Here is a 21,374-nt window from a genome sequence, read left to right on the forward strand (position 1 = left end):
AGGTTATAATGATCCACTATAGCCCCGGGCTCCCTAGTCATGCATTATGGGAAATGTTTTGATGTTTAAGCGGTTAGTCAATGACAAAGTGTAAACCAATCTGAAACAGTATAGGCCCACCAATCTCTCGTGTTGAGAGAGAAGGCTCTGTCGTCAGTTGTAACGTATCATTATGCTGTATGTATATAACAAAACAGTTCATTTAAAACCAAGTTGTGTGTGGAAATAACACAAACCAGTGGGATGTGCTTAAAGCCATTTCTAGTACATGGTTTTCTATTTAAATGACCCTGTTCAATCCTAAAAACCTGACAATAATTTACATGCTATTTTCAAGACGCAAAAGGAATTCACTTGAGGGCAATGTTCAGAGTTAATGGCTTTTTCTATTGGGGGGGGCTGCCCCCCCCTACCCTGCTTTAAATTCCTGTCATTGTTGTGTGCATAGGAAGAGTTGGTATAATATTCCCTGGCTATGAAAACAATATGAATCTCTCATGAGCCTTTACATGTAACATGCCAAAATGAACTGCGGGTTACAAGTCTGAACCACTTATGTGCTTACTAACTGAACTCAACCGCCATCCCAAAAGGCCAGAATTATCCATTATCTAAAATGAATCCCTCCAGGAATATACAATAAGTAGCAGATGAATACCATCTAGTTTCCCCCACAGACTGGTTCCAGGCACTGCAACAGTCATGCACTTGTGCCATCAAGCCAAAGATGTCTCTGGATAGCTTCCAAAGTGTTTTCCAGAGCGATCAATACTCCTGCTGCAGTTATTGCTGTGCCGTCTCACTGTTTTTTTTTCACTTGGAATGGAGAAGAAGAGACTACATAGTCAGATGGCTGAGCGGTGAGGGAGTCGGGCTAGTAATCCGAAGGTTGCCAGTTCGATTCCCGGTCATGCCAACTGACGTTGTGTCCTTGGGCAAGGCACTTCACCCTACTTGCTTCGGGGGGAATGTCCCTGTACTTACTGTAAGTCGCTCTGGATAAGAGCTTCTGTTAAATGACTAAATGTAAATGTATATTGTTACGTCCAAATGCAGAGGCTCACCTTTCAGGGAACATTTCGAGTTCCAACATTTGCACTAACCGTGAAACCTGGCAGAGATAAAGCTCAACAATTAGCTGCAGCGCAACTGAAGTGGCTTTAGTGCAGTAAGGATGATCTAAAACGGCTCTATGTTAACACAAGCCTAAAAACAAACTGAAATAGAAGCCAACATAGACATTAGAAGGGCATGAGAGACAACATTAAATACTATGTCACTCCATAACCAGTTTAACCCATGGCATGTGACTGTTATTTTGGGAGTGTGTGGGAGAGACATGAACACTAAATATTCAGACCCCGCAAATAGAAACTTTGTTATAAAGGGAACAAACTCCCGAAACACAAACTGCCTTGACACAGGACATAGTTCAGCTGCACTCCTAACCCTGAAACATACACTTGAAAACCCCCCCTCCTCAAACACATTCAAAAGCCTTGGATCGGTGCAAGAGGCTGTCTTCCATGTTTCCTCCACCAGTTCTTTTCATTCAGATCCATTAGGGGAGGTGAACAAGTGGACAGAGAAAGGTGGAGGGGAGGGACAGTTGTCAGTGGAAGGTGAATGAGCTCAATGGGAAGTCTGTTGTCACCCTGCCGCACTACAAGGGGGAGCACAGAACAACAAACATACCAGAGAAATACTCAAATTCAAATTCATTGAATTTGAATTCAATGAATTCATCTGCACAGATGACACCAGGAGGGATGTCTTCAGAGATGTATAGATTTGTATCCGTTGGAGAAAACATGTATGCGTTTTTTTTGTCCTCATCTGCAGTCAACTGTGTACAATTAAAGTTTACTACAGTACAACTATAAGTCATGCACACAAAATCTTTTAAGCTAGTGGAAGATTAGTTGACTCATGATATTTCTGTTATTATGCGGTAGAGCAAGTCAGATTATATTTTATGTGAGTGAAGGTCATAAAACTGACTGGAGTTGTTAGAGGAATCTCCAGTGTAATCAGACTAGGGCAACTTTTTGAAACATGTTCAATCAAGTTCCTTTGATTTGAGTCAGCAGAATAAACAGTACACTTTAACATATTGTACCTCTGGGCGACTGAGAGGATTTTAAGAGGGATAAGCGTTCATCCAGAAGCTATATTGGTATCTGAAGGCTAAACCCCTATTATCGTCAAACAAAAGTTAAATCACACCTCATTACTTCAGGCATGTTCTGAGTAAGTTTATTGATTCTCCAAAGACAACACTCTGGGCATTGTCCTTTGATCCTGAAATGAGTTGAATGATATTGTCCAGATATCCAATCCAGAGGAATATCACCACTTTGCTATGCAAATCAGAGCTCTCAAGGGGCGGTGTTGACTTGTCCTTATTGCACGAGCTCGTTCCTAAATCGACACCACGTTTACAATCTGACGTTACGATACATTTAGGGGCTAAATCTATGATTGGTCAAAGCAAATACCAACTAAAACCAAGGATTTGTTCAATTTACGCAGTGTATAAATAGCCTACCTTTCTCGTGAACAGGAAACGTGATACCTACTGTGTTACTCAAGAGGAAAGAATGTAAAGCATCAGCAGAATAGTCATGTCCAAGCGGGGCTTTGTCCTTTTCCAATGACAATTACAACCGCAGGCAAAATTCATGTGACCTCAAAACATAGTGATCAGCTGAAAATTGTTATGCTCATCGGTCACATGAATTGGCAGTAGTGACAATGATAAAACATTGTTATGATATTGCTAATAATAACACCTTTAGCAACTTATCACAGCCATTCGTCATTTGTTCCCCATAACACGGCGTCACATTTAGCCACAGTTAATCGTATTGTCACTGCCAACAATATCGAGATATCTTTGCCATCGAGTAGCTCGCTCGTGGTGCAGTTAATGGTGCAGTTAATTTCAGTTGACATTATCATATTTTCAGGAATGCCAATGACTTTATGGAAATTATGCAAATGATTAAGTAGTTTGACGTGTTTCCACTTCCTTCAAAGACTGGGCAAATGTTTCGAACCACTGACAGGCAAGAAATATATAAATAATGTTTACTGGAGAACGTTTATGATCTCATGCATTCATTGCCATTTCTCAATTTCCGTTCATATGTCGCCATTTGACAAGCATCTTACAGAAAGATAACAACACTGCCATACGCGCTGGATTCTTGCGGATTTTCTTCTCTAATACAATTAACCCCATAGAGCGCACGAGCCTTATTGCGCGCAGCTGGACATATTGAAGTGCACATTCAGCAGTTGACACTATGCAACGAACACATAAGCGGTAGTCTATCTTAAGTTGACAAAAATACTGCAATGGGTCAATCATTTGCTGTTTTTAATAGATCAATGTCAGTACGTCAATGTAAGCAGTGTCACTGTGACACATGTAGCATAAAGGCTGTAAGGCTACGCCACATTGAATGCTTGGGATGAAATAATGATGTTATTCATTAGAGGGAGGAGAAGTTGTAACAGGTTTGAGAGAATAAAGCGCGTTGTTACCTCTCCGTGTTTTACAGTCCTTCCCAAAGGAGTATTCTCTGGTAAAAAATAAAGTTTGGAGCTTGATAAAAGTTGTTTTGTGGTTCTTTCCTCCCAGAGCAGCTGTAGCTCCGCTATGCAAATCGGGTCCTCTGGTTTACATCTCACGAAGAAAAAGTCTCCAAGGGACAAAATCCTTGGTTTACCGTTCCGATGAAATTTAAACGCCTTGTAGAATATATATGGTCCATGTAAACCGCAAGATGAGCCTACCCACTGTTGGGAAACAACAAAAAAGGTCATTAGTGAATTGTTCATTGTATAGTAAACAGTATAACAGGAAAGACGAAACATTGACAATGCGCAATTTAGCATTTCGTGGCAAAAAACATATTGCTAAGGACTACCACCTGCACACGGTTTTAGGACAGGGTAGCCTGTATTCAGTATAGGTTTTCAATAATAAAGCTAACTATTTAAGTTATTAACATGATTAGCCAATATATGTATATCCCAAAATATGTAAAAGTGTGGGTTATACCGCAAAACACATTGTAATAGTAAGCGAATAATGTGTACAAATATACATGTAAAAATGCTATAAATGAATTGTTATTAACACATGTATTACCTTGAGTGAGTTCCGCTCCATCTTGACGTTCTGAATTGATTAAACTCAACACGCTCTCCAAACTTGTTGGCTTGAATGGATTGCCGAAGGTCCTGTAAGAACTGTATCTTGTTTCAAGTTTAAAAACTCGCTGGTTTCAAAATTACACACATTTAGATTTTTTTTCTGTTCACAGACGTGATTTAAGTATCGCAATGTTAGATATAGTGTGTCCATTTGTTGATGAAAAAAGCACAATTGACATTTTAGACCCAGATAAACCTCTACATTCACTATTGCAGAACATACTTGGCCATGACACTTAATTGTACTAAAGATTTAACTTTATAAGTTATTGATAAGAGTGTATTATTCATTTAATCAGCTGATATGTAAATTGCTGTTGAATTAACAAATATTCAACAACCAAATTAAATGCATTTGTTCAGTTTTTAATTATCTATCTTACAGGACCTGTGTAAAGACGTTCTCTATGAAAGCACATTTCTCACAGTAATGATACAAGGGCGCTTGCTGTGGATGCCTTCAAGAAACAATGTAACATGAAAGTTAATAGGGCTATCAAATGTTTCCTCAAAAGGAAATGTGGGAAGCGGGACGTTCGTTATTGCTTTGAGGGAAGTTGGTCCTGGTAGGGGTGCGTTGGTCTGCTGAAAATAATTGCTTTATCGAAACGTTTGAAGGAATATCTCTGTCCGAAATGGCAACAGCGTCATGATTTTATTAAATTCATTAGGCATTGAATTTGGCTGGAATAAGTCAATGCCAGAAAGGCAAGCCTGCTATTCGCCAGAAACCCTTTAAAATAGTCCTTAGAGATGCTAAATTCATACACACGGGGACTGGAAGATGAATTATGAAAATATTTGTAAGCTAGTTGTAGTTTAACACCCTTGTCATTAAAGCACTTCTATATTATATAGGTTAGAAGTAGCTTATAGTGTAACATTTCCTGAATGCCCACAGTCCAAGCATTTTAGTCGCTTATGCGCGGTAAACACACTGTAGGTCATTCATCGATTGCTAAGTTCTTCAGTTGGCTACATAGCTGTTCATTTCCCTCCCACCCTTGCCCTTTTGTATCCGATAGAAAAGCTCAGAGCAACAGCGACATTTTTCTGACACCGGTTATTTTAAGTACACGATTACGCAATATGCTTTTTGAAATTACAGGGACGGAGCGCATTGATCTCTATCCAGCTGAGTGTTTTCCTTCCTGAGAAAGTGACACATTTCCCACAAAGGACCGCTAGCTATGAGGATAAAAGACAGTTGGAAAGACAGCGTGGAGAATTAATAGCCTGAGAGATAATTTGGCAGGCAAAATGTGAATGACCTCTATAAACATTAGAACAATAGACCAATCAGAACAACAATGGCGTAAAGGCTACTGTTTTAAAGCAGTGTGGTTTAGCAGATCACAATTGTTATGAATCGTCGAATGGATTTGCCATGCATACAATGTGCTTTTTTCTGCAGCACAGGTTTGTTTAAGTGTGGGGTTGATTGAATAGCTAACCGTTCTCTCTTTTTGAATCCCTGGCCATTTAAATGACAAAATCAATAGACTTGCATTAATGACAGGGGACGTAATGAAGTTCCTGGTCAATCAGTGGGACTACTTTATCCCTTATCTGGTAATTAAAAGTGCTTGTTGTCAATAGAGTCCAGCGGTGATCACCACATTGTAAGGCAAATGTACAGCTTGATGTAAGGGTTGTTATAAACGAGTCACGTCCTGTAACTCTGTGTTTATAGAGAATAGAAATAAAAGCACATGAAACTAAAAACATTTGAAAACAGCAAATTGTTTCACCTGCATTAAAACAGAACCCAGCTGCTGCTTGCACACATCACACTCCCAGTGGTAATAGATAACACAAGAACCATTACGGACATTCAAACATTGACTTTTCAAGAAAATTACCAAAGTCAGTTCACTTATATTGGTTATCTCAATCCCTTCAGTGCATGTGGATGCAGAATGATGCTGCCATGTAGATCTTAACAAGCTACAATAGCAGAGCATTATACCGATAAAGGCTTTACAAGTTGGTATAAACATTTCAGAATCAGTGAGTCTGTTAATACTCACACAAATACTAATAAATACTCTTTGTAAATCCATAAAAAATGATTGCCTTATGAAATGAAATTACAGAGACGACTAGTAAGTTTAATGGGGTCATTCATTCAGAAATCCACTGTTGACTCAATATCAATTTACCATGGAAAACCAGCTTTGTGATGTCATTAAAAATCCATCAGGTAAATTTGTTCCCTGACACACGTATCAGATGTAACCTTACACCTGGGCTTTGTGTTCACATGATTAAATGACAAAGGCCAGGGTTAGCTAGATGCATTTAGACCCAGGAACAGGAGACCAGAGCTGTGCTACAATCCAAGTTTAGCCTATGAGCTTCATTATAAAGGTGGTTTAACATTTCAAACCCAATCACATATGACCTCTGCATGTTCTTTTATGTTCCTGCTTGAGGCTTTGAAGACGGAACTGAGTGTGTTTTACTCAAAAGATTGATTCACTCACAGTTGAAGTCAAGGAGAATTTCAGTTTGTGTTTGCCGGTTCAGATCTATTGAACCTGAATAAAACATGAATAACCTTGGCTGTCTTGACAGCAGTTCATTCTCAAACAATTCAATGTACTACTAACTCTGAGCTGGAGATTACATTGTTCAATTTATATCTAAATAATATATTTTTCTCATTTTGTCCCCATTGTCTGTCTTGCAGTCTACTCTAATAATGAAACATACAGTAACCATATAGCCTTAATCCCACATTCTCAAAGTCTACATACACAGTTCATTGTACATTCGCTGCATGTTGTTGAACATGCATATCACATGTCTATGTGCAAGTCGGTTAAAATAACTCATAAAATAAACATTGTTTGGCATAGTGTGAATGTCTGCCATTACAATTCATTAATTGACTGCAAAATGCAATTTCACATTCACGGTCCTTATTACAGCTGAATGGTATGATAATGTCAAGCGAGTCATTTTATTAAGCATCACAGAAATGTAATCATACACTGTGGAGCTTATATTATTCAAGCGAACACGAGCGTTAACACCAGTTCGACTTTATTGCTGGCATAGCACATGTAAATTGCATCATAGAATATAAGTGCCGGGTGAATCTAAATTCTAAAACCACCAACAAAATGGACAACTGCCCTGCCATCAGCATGCACTATCGTTATATCCAAAACTGAGATTAGAATAATGAATTATGCATTTATGCAAATACACAGTGTTTAACTCACTGGAATATGAGAGTGATTGAAAAGGCACTTGTATTGCATATGAGAAGCATACACTGTAGATTCATAATGGAACTGCAGTCAGTGAACCCTGGGGACATCAAACACCAAGCATCAAGCCAGGGGTCACTGCATCCCTTACTGGGGTGTAGATTCAGCCATCAAAGCCCACCTCGCCAAATCTTTACACTTCGGTTATTCACGTTGACTGTGCACAAATCAAACAGTTGCAATTGATACGTATCAGTCAGACTAGGTAGACAAGTTTAATTTTATGATGGGGATCAAGAAATCTCGCATTAATCGCTGCTCAATGTTTTGGAGCAATATAGCAGCAGGCTGCTTATCTACTTATAACCACAGTCCCTGAAAATCGCTAAATAAAAAAGAAAATAAACAACGTCTAGATATTGTTCATAACCGCATGCAGCATTGTTCCAATGCAGCGAAGAGGCAAATAATGCATTATGTTGAGAGTGCGGTGCTAGCTGAGAAAAAACTCTCAGCATTAATAATTTATCTCATTTTACGTGGCAATTTAGGAGTCACTTGAAGTTGCTATGGTGACAGGGGTATTTTGAGAAGGCTAATGACCTATGCCTGAAACCACTCTCTGTAAACTTTCCTTTTGGTAAATTAGACTGGAGTAGTTGCTGTCTATTACATAGATGAGAACACAATCCTTTGCTATGTTTGGACGTTTTCAACAGAGGCCTGATTTAAGTTATAAATATTAATGTAAAACATCTGTGAGTTTATTATAGAGACAGTAAATGGAGCAGAAGCTAAGCAGCAAGCCATTCAAGTCTTTGTTTTCATTCTTAACGTAGAAAACACATAGTTGTCAAGGTTATAATGATCCGACATGAAGAAGAGCAGCACTGTTTTTTTTTTATTGTTGCAGCAAATCCCTTTCAATATCGCTATTTACTTCAGCTTACGTAAAGAATTCCACATTTGAAAGGCTTTGAAGACTCGCTCTGAGGCAAATCATATTTGTCCAATAACTGCGGAGTCTGTGCAGCTGTTGAAGCCTAGAGATTGAGTCATGTGTTATCCATTTATGTCCAATCGCTCCCATGCAAATGCCTGACATGTGTGAGTGTTGCAAGAAAGGGCTTTCTGGAACAGGAGTGGATCGAGGCCAACTCTATCAAGACAGTTTAGCCACCTGTCTCACCCTTGACCCTGTTGTTCAAAGACTATTTACATGTATCATTAATCGTGTGCCAATGTGTTTTTGTCTTTTCAGGGTTTGTCAACAGAAAAAGAGCAAATGAGGGACGAGACAGACTTTGTGCTTGTTTACTCTAAAAGGGTCATTATTATGAAAATACATGTGCTGCTATTGTTCTTTGAAAGGCTGGTATCTTCCGGTAATGGGAACAGATGTTGATTTTCTGTTAAATGTCCCCAGAGAAAAGAGTGGTCGATGAATGTTCACTCAACTTGCCGTTTAACTTCAGACCAACTAATTGAACATGTTATAATGTATTCATCTTTCAGTTGTATCTTGCTGACATGCAAGATATTTGAAATATCCACCCTCTCTCACCTTGGTGGGCATCGCTCCCAGAATTCAGGCAAAGGAATTACTGCCATCTGTTGGAATTTGTGTAAATTACATTCACCCAACTAAACCAGTGTTTTGTATTGAACCGTCATGGACATTTTCCATTATAACATGTTTACCATCTGGAGGCCATCACCTGTGAAATATTAATGGCGAATGTGAAAACAAACCCCCTGGTAAAATGTGGGGTAAGCGAGGGTTATAGTGCCGGAGGTGAACTTACCCACGCAGTGATGGCCCCTTTGGTGTATCTGGGGCACCACAGAAGAAGAAAATCTCCCCCAAAACGTTCAGTTCCATAATGCCATCCAAGACAATCAACTGCATAGATATATAGATATATATATATATCTATATATCTACAGTTAGGTCCATAAGTATTTGGACATTGACACAATTTTCATCATTTTGGCTCTGTATACCACCACAATGGATTTGAAATGAAACAATCAAGATGTGCTTTAAGTGCAGACTTTCAGCTTTAATTTCAGGGTATTTACATCCAAATCAGGTGAACGGTGTAGGAATTACAATACATTTTATATGTGCCCCCCCCCCCTTTTTAAGGGACCAAAAGTAATTGGACAATTGGCTGCTCAGCTGTTCCATGGCCAGGTGTATGTTATTCCCTCATGGGAGTTCGTTATTTCATTGACAAGGAGCAGATAAAAGGTCTAGAGTTCATTTCAAGTATGGTATTTGTGTTTGGAATCTGTTGCTGTCAACTCTCAATATGAAGTCCAAAGAGCTGTCACCATCAGTGAAGCAAGCCATCGTTAGGCTGAAAAATCAAAACAAACCTATCAGAGAGATAGCAAAAACATTAGGTGTGGCCAAATCAACTGTTTGGTACATTCTTAAAAAGAAAGAACGCACTGGTGAGCTCAGCAACACCAAAAGACCCGGAAGACCACGGAAAACAACTGTGGTGGATGACAGAAGAATTCTTTCCCTGGTGAAGAAAAACCCCTTCAAAACAGTTGGCCAGATCAAGAACACTCTCCAGGAGGTAGGCGTATCTGTGTCAAAGTCAAAAATTAAGAGAAGACTTCACCAGAGTAAATACAGAGGGTTCACCACAAGATGTAAACCATTGGTGAGTCTCAAAAACAGGAAGACCAGATTAGAGTTTGCCAAAAAACATCTAAAAGACCCTGTACAGTTCTGGAACAACATCCTATGGACAGATGAGACCGAGATCAACTTGTACCAGAATGATGGGAAGAGAAGAGTATGGAGAAGGGAAGGAACTGCTCATGATCCAAAGCATACCACCTCATCAGTGAAGCATGGTGGAGGTAGTGTTATGGCGTGGGCATGTATGGCTGCCAATGGAACTGGTTCCCTTGTATTTATCGATGATGTGACTGCTGACAAAAGCAGTAGGATGAATTCTGAAGTGTTTCTGGCAATATTATCTGCTCAGATTCAGCCAAATGCTTCAGAACTCATAGGACGGCGCTTCACAGTGCAGATGGACAATGACCCGAAGCATACTGCGAAAGCAACCAAAGAGTTTTTTAAGGCAAAGAAGTGGAATGTTCTGCAATGGCCAAGTCAATTACCTGACCTAAATCCAATTGAGCATGCATTTCACTTGCTAAAGACAAAACTGAAGGGAAAATGCCCCAAGAACAAGCAGGAACTGAAGACAGTTGCAGTAGAGGCCTGGCAGAGCATCACCAGGGACGAAACCCAGCGCCTCACACTCATTTTAGAGCACATGAAGAAGAAGGGAGTCAGGTGGCTGAGCGGTTAGGGAGTCGGGCTAGTAATCTGAAGGTTACCGGTTCGATTCCCGGCTCTGCAAAATGACGTAGTGTCCTTGGGTAAGGCACTTCACCCTACTTGCCTCGGGGGGAATGTCCCTGTACTTACTGTAAGTCGCTCTGGATAAGAGCGTCTGCTAAATGACTAAATGTAAATGTAATGTAGGAAACGGCCTGACATTCAGAAGCTGCTGTCACATGACAAAAAGCTCGTGACAAACCTGTCACCTCTGGTATGGTTTTAATATCTAACCCTGAATGGGTCAGTTTGTGAAGTTCACCCCAAAATAGGTTGCACACCGTGTCTCATGAACTGAACCATCTACGTGGAAATCACCAGGAGTACAGTGGTTGTTATTTATTTCATGTTTGATTTTCAAGAGTTTTTGTATTTTCTTGTGACATGGAAAAGGAAGGAAGGAATTCTTCTAGAATCGCTTTGAATACATCGTCCCCCAAAGTGCTGAAACTGTGATTGTAATTTCAGATATATACAGCATTGTGGATGATAGAGTCGGGAACAAAGACAGGATGAGTTCCAGCTATTTCCAAGGTCACAACTCTTCCTACTGTTTCCTCCCCAGAAACCACACTGGCAGGGAGGATGGATATGTCTGGAAACCGGCTCCATCAGATAGGCAGAAACAACACATCTTGCATGTGAGCTGAACTATAGTAGTGAAAGATTGGGTATGGTGGCATTGAAGTTCATTTTCACTTCCCTTCTAGATTTTAGGTGGAACATGTCACACATAAATTGGGTGAATGACTGACAGAAATAAGATGCAGCATTCAAACATAAACATCTTGATGTAACAGACATTGTCCTCGTTTCTTGGAGGTTTATTTGCATTTCCCACCGGCCCTGATGAATAAGACCCGTTAGGTGGGGGTGTGATAGCGTAGATTAACTATCTGTCCTCGGGTGTTAAATAAAGTATATTCTCTGATCCGTCATAGCAAATGTATGACAATTATGCTAAATGAGTGATCGTTTGTCACTGACCTCAATCGGCTAATGAAACAATTAGAATCCTGCTTTGTAATATAATAGGCTATATGTGAGGCATTGGTTGCACCTTTAATTCATTTGTTTTATTTATTCTCTGAACGATTAAAAAACAATCATTGTTTTATTTGTGCATTCATTAGTCTAAACGTAGGTAGCCTATAGACTGTGTACAAATGACTGACATCATGAGAAAATTATAGGTCCATAGAATGCTGCCGCCTGCAGCATGAGGAATGGTCTTTCTTTGTTTCCGCTGTTGCCAAGCTCATTCTTCATTGTGTTATTTCAATGATTAAACTGAACATTTTATAATCGTAGCGTCACTGGTTAGTAATATCTTACACACGACTTGCTGTGTAGCCTATGGATCTTGTAGATTGTTATCTTTCTGCTAGAATGCAACACGGGGCGGAGCGTAAACTTTGGGGACTTGTCTGGGAAAATATAAGTTACTCATTTGTCACCGATCAGCTGGACTTTGAAGAGTCAGTATTAACGGGACTATACGGTCGTGGGCTACACTACCCACCTCCAACATGACTTTTTTCACATTTGTAAGTGCGATTATTACTAGAGTTATTTTTATTCTAATATCACTCATCGGAGTCTGGAGAGTGACGTGGATCAAACATGATTACATGTACTGGTTTTTGACATTCCTTTTTCTACCTCTCGTTATTGAAATGATCGTAACATTAAAAAGACGAAAAGGACAAGATTACAAATGGTAAGTTATAATTCATGTATACTGTTGTGTTTTTAAGAGTCTTGTTTCATTACTTGCTATCCTTCTTTTCTTTACTCTCACATGAACTGCAACCCTCCCCCACACGGCCCTTCCCCAGAGATCCTGTATCCTGCTAATCCTATTGTTTTACAGTATGACATGTAACTTACTGGTACAAAGTAAGATGGGGTGGTACTCTGTAAACTAGGTCTGCTTCCCTCCTCTCTCACTCTCCAGGAGAAAGTAACCCTCTTTGTTCCTGAAAAACACTGTATTTGGTTCATCAATAGTTGAACGTGCTTCAATCTCAAGTTTTATGATAAAGACTGTCTGGGGAGGGAGTGCAAGCTTGTATGAGTTAAAGTTTGGTTCAAGTTTTATTTTCCTTTGGTTCTAGGTTCTCTCCAGCCATCCTACTGTTCCTCATCAGCATCATTCCGTCAATGTGGATTCTAGAGCTGCATCATCAACAGAACAAACTAAGCGACCGTCAGGTACAGGAATAGATGGATCCCATATTATATGTTCATATATGTGCGTCTATACAAAGAAATAAAGATGTGTTGGTTATCTATAGCAAATAGTTTTGCCTGTAATGCTTTACGTTCAGTTGGATATAAACTGCTTGATAGCCTTCATATGAAGTATATCATATTTATCTGACTTCAATCATCTATCTCTCAGTGCAAGAAACTAAACTCCTGGGCAAATTTAAGAATCACGTTTTCAAACGAAACATCTGCAAACTCCACCATTCAAAACTACCTAAATGTAAGTAAATCTCAAAGGTGTTAATGCCATTGTTTCTTGCTTTCAGTTTAGTTGTAATAGCTTGGGATGCACTGCACCCAGGAGGAAATGCTTGTCTAGCCTCAATGTTTTCATCAGAGCTCAATTTAAATGTAGACTTCTAGGTAAATACAAGAACTAGAAATACAGGAACTATTCTTGCAAGGTTTTACCTACTTTTTACATTTTTGGTACAGATCTGGAAATGATTCTGTCGAAAATTGACTGACTTCCTCTTTATTGGCCCTCCTAAGACTCTTGACAAGCTGCAGTCTAGCTTTTGTCCCAACGACTGGATCCTGGCCCTCCATCAGGTCCTTCTCATCCTCCTCATCGTGGGCAAGTGGCTTCTACCCCTTGGGGGCGGAGTTACGAAAGACGAACTCTCCCAGCTCCTGCTCATCTTCGTTGGCACGGCAGCAGATATCCTGGAGTTCACCAGCGAAACGCTGTCCGATGTCAAGTGGGTTATTATTCAGTGTTCAATCTTGTTAATTCGCCAATTTATGCCATCTTCAAAAAGAAAGAAAAAAAGTGGTATGGAACTCCATCACTATGTAATAACAACAGACAAAACCAAAGGAATGGTTATTAGTTAGGTGGTTAATGTGTATATTGTTTTGACCAATTAAGATATTGAACAAGACACTTCTCTGCATTGTCATTGGAAGCATGAATTTAAACCCCAAGCAGTGTATGATAACCCAGCTATGAACTTCTCCGACTTTCTGTGTGTGTGTGTCCCAGAGAGAACAGCCCCCATCTGGTCTACATCATTCTAGCAGTGTGGACCTGGAGCATGTTCCAATTCCCACTGCATCTGGCTGGTAAGTGGCCCATTCATACCCGTATACCGTACCTCCTAAATATCCATGGTTCTCTGTGAACTAGAAACACACTCACTGCCCGAGTCCTTATCCAACAGGTACATGGCTCTGTTGTTATGGAGACGGAGTTGCTCTTCTTGCTTGTCACATTCCTTCATGTGTCTACATGTTGATGCTGCACCCTATCTGTTTTTGTCAAACTTCTGTGCTAAGAAAGGATTCCAGTGTACTTCCTGATGTTTTTCTTTGGGATATCCATGTAAACAATGAAAACAGTCTGTGTTCTGTTTGGTTATTAAGATCTGTTTAAACTTCCTGTGGCCAAACCTCAATGACCACATCACTAAAACACCCCTTATTGGGTTGAAAGGCTGCATTTGTCATTGATGTACTATGGATAACCTCAACAGGAAAGAAATACACATAAGGATTTACTCAAAAGTTGACATGGGCTTTTATGTATGTGTACAGAGATTTGGTTTCATCTATTAGTAATGTAAACACATTAGAATCCACATCTTCTCCTGCCCTTAGTGCTTGGCTGATGTGGAGTAAGCTATTGTCAGGCAGGCGGCCAAACCTGCTGAAACTCATTATGGTTGTGGCTTGTTCATTCTCTGATTCTAAGGATGCTAAGGAGTTCATTTGTAACAATAGCCCCACCCCTTATCTTCTCTAAAACCTTCTCTCAATGTATTAAATATTAATAACCTGAATAATATGGTTTAGGATAAGTGACCACGTAATCACACAAATGCATCTAAGAGTGTACAAATCATACACAATCAATATCCACAATCTGAGAAGTACTGTCTTATGGTCCTGTTAATAAGACAATGAAATGCTTTCATCCTCATGATATTCCACAAAAATACGATATTTTGGGAGTTTTCATCAGAAAAGGGAACATAACGTATGATTTCAATCATTTGAGTCAGTAGTGTGTTTACGCAGCAATGCGTGTACGCAGCAATGCGTGTACGCAGCAATGTGTGTGTTTTGTGTGAGAGAGTCAGCCCTTGACCTGTGTCCATCTCCACAGTGGTGAACTCCAAACCTAAGTCGGAGACCGAGGGCCAGGAGGTGGGTCTCCTGGCCAGACGCAGCACGGACATCTGGACCATAGCTGAGAGCCTGTTCCTCCAGGACGGGCCCTTCCTGGTCGTCCGGCTCACAGTCATGACCCACTTTGATGTTTTCCACCAGATGTTGGTTTTCTTCGCCATCAAGAACTTCCTGGTGGTCATATTGAACTTGTACCGACTGGTCGTCATCTTCCAGAACTTTAAGCGGTCGAGTCGTGGCAGTGCCGTCCCCTGACTGGGGCAGGAAAGGGAGAGCAGAGTTGTTTTCCCTCTGGAACCCCACAGTTCTAATATGAAACCCTGCTGATACTGGTCCTGATCATGTCTTTCTACAGTGCCCTGTCTTTAAAGGCAGAGTCGGTAAGTTTTGCGAACTTAGCCTAATCATCAAGTTCGGTCCGAACTAAATGATTGGTTGTGTTTAATTCACTCCTGCAATGCCCAGATATTGGATTTTATGATATTTTTACTGTCAAACCTTTTAGAATAATTGGTTGTTATAAGGGTGTGAAGTTTATTTCAGCAAATATGACAAAAAGTCCCTCTCAACGACATTAGCGACCCTGCCTTTATGTTCAAAATACGATAAGGCGCTGAATTAGGCCAGCACGGCCCAGCTCTAATTGATCTGGTTCAGTTCAGTAATGTGAAATGGGTGAAATATGAAAGGAAATGGGGAGGGGTGGGGGGGATAAGTCGAGGTTCTTGCTTGTTCTCTGCTCATGGGAAATTCAATGGGAGGATGTTCAATCAGTCAGTGTCGTGTAATAAAAAGCATAAAGTCAACATTGGATAAAATGTTTTTCTGGTAAATGTTGATTAGACCCTTTTGGCTCATCACCAAAGCTTAAATGTAATCTACAAAACGGTGTGTAACGTGTTACAGCATGTTTGTTAAGTGGAAATTGACAGTTGTGAGGTAAGCTGGATCAGTCAATGTAAACTTGCTCTACTTTTTAATGTTATAGTTGCATAATAGTACTTGAACAATCTGGTATGCATGAACACAGAACCAATTGAATAAAGGATAGGAGACACTAAAGACAATGAATGCGCTCTGCACGGAATATGAAATACATTCTTATAAAATGTAAGAAAATTCTATTCAATTCCGCTTAACATGCAGTGTCTTTGTGTTTTAGAATTTAAAGTCTGACATTTGGGAAACATTTGCCTTTGACTACATGCCCTTTAAATAAAATATGCGACAGCAAAGGACACAATAGACAAAGGGTTTTCATGTGAATGCTGTCTGCAGCATTCACATGAACACCCTCCCACTCACTATGACAGCACTTTATTTATCCAGTCTTTAGTCAGGATATCTGATCTGTTCCAAATAAGAAAAAAGTTAATAGAATGAACCCAATTACTCCAAAACTTTAGGTTGTGTAGATTATTCCATGGAAACTTTGAAGAATGTACACCTGAGACATGGACTGACTTAGCAGATCATTACTTCTACTTACGCCTACTTGTGGTGCTGGATTTAATCTTGATGCACAAATAAGCACCCTCTACTGACATTAACCTTGACTTCAAGTAGTACAGATCAAGATGGGAACGTCAGAAAATATGGTTGACTGGTCAGAAATGTAACAATATTACTAAACGACGCACAAGTCAGAGTCCAATTGGATCTCAAAAAAGTGCACATTTATTGAAAATATATTGCCAAAACTTCTGTACATTTAACATCAGATCCAAACTTTATTCTTTTTTACAGAAATGTGTATTTACAGAGAAACTACCCATAGAAAAGACAAACAAAGAAAACGGAAAAACAAACAAACTAAATATGGATTAATATACTTCCATAATTGTAATCTGTTAGAGACCATCAGAGTGCGGAGGTGCTGAGTTCACATCTTGACAGTGTTTGCAGGTAGAGTAGATTTGTCCAAGTCATCAAAGTAAGGATGGGTCATTGCCTGTCTTGCAGAGATCCTCTTCGGTGGGTCATAGATAAGCATTTTCTAGAAATAAATTAATAAACAGTCAATCTCAATTTATGAAAGGTGACGCATTTCATACACCATCTTTTGTAGAAATCCCATGTGACTGTGAGATCTATGGTTATGTTACAGGGGTTGTTGCACCGCTGGTCAGTAGACATGCCCATTCCTGGGTGTGAACTTTGTTCATCTGACCAAAAAATGTGATGACCACCTCCATAAAACACCACTTTAACTAGCTATGCCATCAAAATTCTATGACACAGGTTGGCGGTATTTATACCGAGAAGTGCATGTAACCAATTAAACTCAGTTACAGTTACACTGATAATTTAAATTTGTGTGTTCTGTGTACTTATATGTTATGCCAGGTGCTTGCGTTATCTTGTCTTAAGAATTTCAGTGCCCAGTCTGACCTTTTGTTGTTCTGTGCATCTGACAATAAAAGACTTGAACTTGAACTAAACAGCAATTCTAGTTATAATTTCATTTCCAGAAGTATTGATAATCTCAAAACAGAATCTTACAGCGAGCAGGTCAATGCCGTTCTTGTCTAGGTTCTTCACCATGGACGAAAGGTTCCCAGACTTCCACTTGGGGAACGTGTTCTTGTAGTCTGGCAGGGACTCCACCTCCGGCCAAACATCGTTGTTGGGAGTACCCAAGGTTCTGCAGAGAAGAGAGGAAAGTAGGTTCATATGCAGGTCGTCAGTCTTGTCATGCTACTAAGTAATCGCTACAGGGAAATGTGATCAGTTGTGTACACGGACAAAATGTGTGTCAACATTTCTAGATGGCTCTCGCTACTTTTAAACTTTTAAATTAACGTAACAAATGGATATTTCTCAAGCCAGTTGACCCGAGAAACGTGGAACACTAGCTCCCTCTATATGCCTACATGTGATTAGCAGTACCTTTGAAAGGGACAGAACAACAATGTTCCTGTGACAGAGAACAACTACCGCACCTGAAGATCCTGAAGAGCTGGTCAATCTCAGAGTCTCCGTGGAACAGGGGTTTCTTGGTAGCCAGCTCTGCAAAGATCGTACCGATGCTCCACACATCTACTGGGGTGGAGTAACGAGCCGCACCCAACAGAACCTCTGGAGCCCTGTACCACAGCGTCACCACCTACAGAAGCACACACAACAGTCTACTGCTAGACAAAGTACAGTAGGAGAGTAATGTTTTTTTTTTGTCACTAAGTTTTGGGCCCTATTGCTGTATACTCATCAAGCAATAAAAAAATATATACAAAAACACCTTACAATTAATTTTATTGAAAGTATAACATGAATTGAAACAAATTGTAGTGTTCGTCACATCTGGATATGTCTTTCTTTTGATATATATATTTTTTTTTATAGAAAGTATTTAGTATATAAACCCAACCCCCTCTCTAACCCTGGGTCTGTATGTCCATAGAAATATCTCAATATCAATAAAAGCACGTACCTCGTGAGTGTAAACCCGCACTGGTACCCCAAAGGCCCTGGCTAGGCCGAAGTCAGCCAGCTTGATGACCCCCTTGTTGTCGATGAGCAGGTTCTGGGGCTTAAGGTCCCTGTGTAGGACCCTCCTGCAGTGACAAAACAGGATGCCCTCCAGAATCTGGTAGAGGTAGCTCTGGAAGGGTGGAGGGGCAACACGTGAAGAAACATTTACATGAGAAAAGTGGTGTATGAAGGTCAAGGTATGACACACAGCCTCCGAATCTCTCCTCGTTCCTTTGTTTGTGGAGCGAGTGAGCAAATGGTATGACCTTGCTCTTATTATCCTGTATGATAATTATTGAATTTGTGTTGAAAGTGTAGGTGTGGTGGGTGTCCGTACTTTAACGAGCATAGGGTCCATGTACTGTCCAGAGGGGATGGAGTCCAGGTACTTCTTCAGGTCCATGGACAGGAACTCAAAGATTAGGTAGAGTCTGGACTCCTGCATCAGCACATCTAGGAGCCTAGTCAAGATAAAACAGAGCAGTATATTCCTGGTTCCTATTAAGGTCACATGGACATCTTTACAAATACTTCAACAGCATGGTACTTTTGGGGGGGGGTTATTCCTGAGAGGGAGTTGTGTTGTACTCGTACCGGACCATACACGCACATACAGCCTTACCGTACAACGTTAGGGTGATTCAGTTCCTTTAGAAGAGATATCTCTCTCACAGCTGTGCTGGGAACTCCTTCTTCTTCACTCTCCAATCTAATTTTCTTCATGGCCACCACCTGGCCAGTCGACTTGTGCCTGCCCTTGTACACCACCCCATAGGTACCTGAAGAAAGGAGCGAACGTTGTTGACTGTAGTGAAAGCTACCACAATGCAGAAAGGCATACGCTAAAATTGTATCGAAGTTGTCCACTGCTTTGACAATGGTGAAACAGCTTGACATTAACGTCGGTGAAAGTACATCTGAACGCACCCTCTCCGATTTTCTCTATTTTCAAGTAATCTTCCATTGTTCCCTGAAAAGGAGAAAATAAGTTACTGCATCTGGTAGCAAGCCACGGATAGGTAGCTAGCTGTGTACAGTCCACATTGACAGAGTAACTATCTAGCGGCATACTGTAATGCCTAATCGTGGCAACTTCTTTAGTTAGTCAACTAGTTAAATTACCCAAGAGCTAGTAGATTTACATCGTTAGCTACTGTAGCAAACTAAAAGAGGTAAAAACACAGATCATGTTACGCTAGTGCTTAGCTTAGCATTTGTTCGCTAGCTGGCCAGTTAGTTAGGCTAATCCCAATGTTTCGCTTCACGCCAGCCAGCGAGCTAGCTTAGCTAGCTTAGTGGCAAGTCAATCGTTCACTTGAGTTATTATGGTCACGTTTAACATTTTACTGTTAAATACATCTATGATTAATCTAACTAATAAAAGAAAGATTAAACATAACTACCTGAAGTCCGATTTCTCCGTGTAACAATTTGACTGTAGTGCTTGTCGACCTTGTGGTGAAAAATGAATGTGTGTCTGGAAAGCAGCTAGCTACAGCACTGAATGCATTCTTTCGAATTGGCCGCGGAGCCCGACGCCTTTCAAAACCAAGCAATCGCGTTGCTCGCTGACTTTCAAAAGCGCCAATCGGGAGATGGAGTGACCAAAGCGGGATGTGGGTGTCAAAGCGCGCCGGTATTAGGAAACTAAAGGTTTTGCTGACTCCCCTTGTTTAAAAGAGAACTTTACTAGTCACTATATTGTTATAATATTAATACTGTGTATTCGGAACTTTATAAAGATCCCTAGAAAACTACGACAACACTGGAATTAATTCAAGTATCAGGAAAACGATCAAAGTGGTCTTCATTCTTGGTTTTGTCCCAGTAGATGAGAGCAAGTCCAAGACCACTTTTAAAATGTAGTTTACTTAAATCGTTTTTTTTTTTGCGGTCCACTTAAAATCTCGAATATATTTTTTAAAATACAGTTTTTGTAATACCCTTTTTATAACACAAGATGGCACTGTTGTATCGCTTTGTTTCTCAATGTGTTTTATGACCTAAAATCAACAGTATGTGCACTATGCTGACAAGTCGCAACAGGGGTCGATCATCTTTAAGTATTTTCCATTATAATTTGACAGGCCAGTTTGCTTGGGACCCGTTGCGGGAGAGGCTTTCTGTTAGAGAGAGAAATTAGAGGGGGGTTGCATTTCACGGCAGAGCTGGAAATGCATTTCAGGGTAGAGCTGTATTATGTCTTGCCAGGAAATGCACCCCCTGCTAACTTTGACTAGGAAAGTGCCACATGCATGAAACGTACTCTGGTTACTCATACTAGTCCGCTCAATATACAGTAAGAATCATTTGATGCTAGGATATACAGAACAGAAATTGTACTTTTGGAATCTGCTCTTTCTCAGACTGACCACTGACCTCACCACTGACCTCAACACTGACCTCCACACTGACCTCTCCACTGACCTCATCACCCTACCAAATCCCTACTAAATGAAATAATTGATTATAAAGGTAATTAAATTCATTTTATCATGGTGTATGGATTAAGTATTCAAAACACCCTGCACATAGTCATAGTTGTATGACGTTGTCCTTGTCATTTGCATGGAGACCACCATCAGTACAAAAATATTATTTCACAAAGAAAACAACTGCAATAACTTCCTTGTAGCTAGATGGAGCCAGAGAGTCGGGTTAGTGTTTTTATTCCAGCAAACTGGGCTGCC

At 40.2% G+C, this 21,374-nt stretch overlaps 3 protein-coding genes across 5 annotated transcripts in view; 1 reads left to right on the top strand and 2 right to left on the bottom strand.

Annotated features, from left to right (window-relative positions):
• LOC134022597 (AT-rich interactive domain-containing protein 5B-like) overlaps positions 1–4,198 on the bottom strand; it is a 46,739-nt gene extending 42,541 nt beyond the window's left edge. Inside the window, exons 1-2 of the mRNA XM_062464234.1 lie at positions 4,160–4,198; positions 3,550–3,804 (exon numbers count right to left, since the gene is read on the bottom strand). Coding sequence (XP_062320218.1) covers positions 3,550–3,804; positions 4,160–4,180 — 276 coding nt within the window. The 5' untranslated portion in view covers positions 4,181–4,198. The remainder of the gene's footprint in view (positions 1–3,549; positions 3,805–4,159) is intronic.
• Positions 4,199–11,010: 6,812 nt separating this feature from the next.
• LOC134022599 (transmembrane protein 26-like) lies at positions 11,011–16,280 on the top strand. 3 transcript variants are annotated; one of them, XM_062464236.1, is made up of 9 exons: positions 11,011–11,143; positions 11,281–11,453; positions 12,201–12,359; positions 12,509–12,532; positions 12,930–13,026; positions 13,217–13,303; positions 13,576–13,784; positions 14,069–14,148; positions 15,191–16,280. In XM_062464236.1, exons 5-9 carry the CDS (start codon positions 12,976–12,978, stop codon positions 15,466–15,468), a joined length of 705 nt encoding a protein of 234 aa, XP_062320220.1. In that variant the 5' UTR covers positions 11,011–11,143; positions 11,281–11,453; positions 12,201–12,359; positions 12,509–12,532; positions 12,930–12,975; the 3' UTR covers positions 15,469–16,280. The 3 variants fall into 3 exon arrangements, with proteins under 3 accessions (XP_062320220.1, XP_062320221.1, XP_062320222.1); XM_062464237.1 differs by having other exon boundaries at positions 11,281–11,346; XM_062464238.1 differs by lacking the exon at positions 11,281–11,453.
• Positions 16,281–16,862: 582 nt separating this feature from the next.
• Positions 16,863–20,248, bottom strand: cdk1 (cyclin dependent kinase 1). The gene is made up of 8 exons (XM_062464235.1): positions 20,088–20,248; positions 19,612–19,654; positions 19,307–19,463; positions 19,022–19,145; positions 18,644–18,814; positions 18,156–18,319; positions 17,716–17,857; positions 16,863–17,209 (listed from the first exon to the last, which is right to left on the bottom strand). The coding sequence occupies exons 2-8, from the start codon at positions 19,646–19,648 to the stop codon at positions 17,096–17,098; spliced, it is 909 nt and encodes a 302-aa protein (XP_062320219.1). The 5' UTR covers positions 19,649–19,654; positions 20,088–20,248; the 3' UTR covers positions 16,863–17,095.
• Between the last annotated feature and the right edge of the window lie 1,126 nt (positions 20,249–21,374).

This window comes from Osmerus eperlanus, chromosome 6 (genome assembly GCF_963692335.1).
Source record: "Osmerus eperlanus chromosome 6, fOsmEpe2.1, whole genome shotgun sequence".
In the NCBI taxonomy this organism is placed as follows: domain Eukaryota; kingdom Metazoa; phylum Chordata; class Actinopteri; order Osmeriformes; family Osmeridae; genus Osmerus; species Osmerus eperlanus.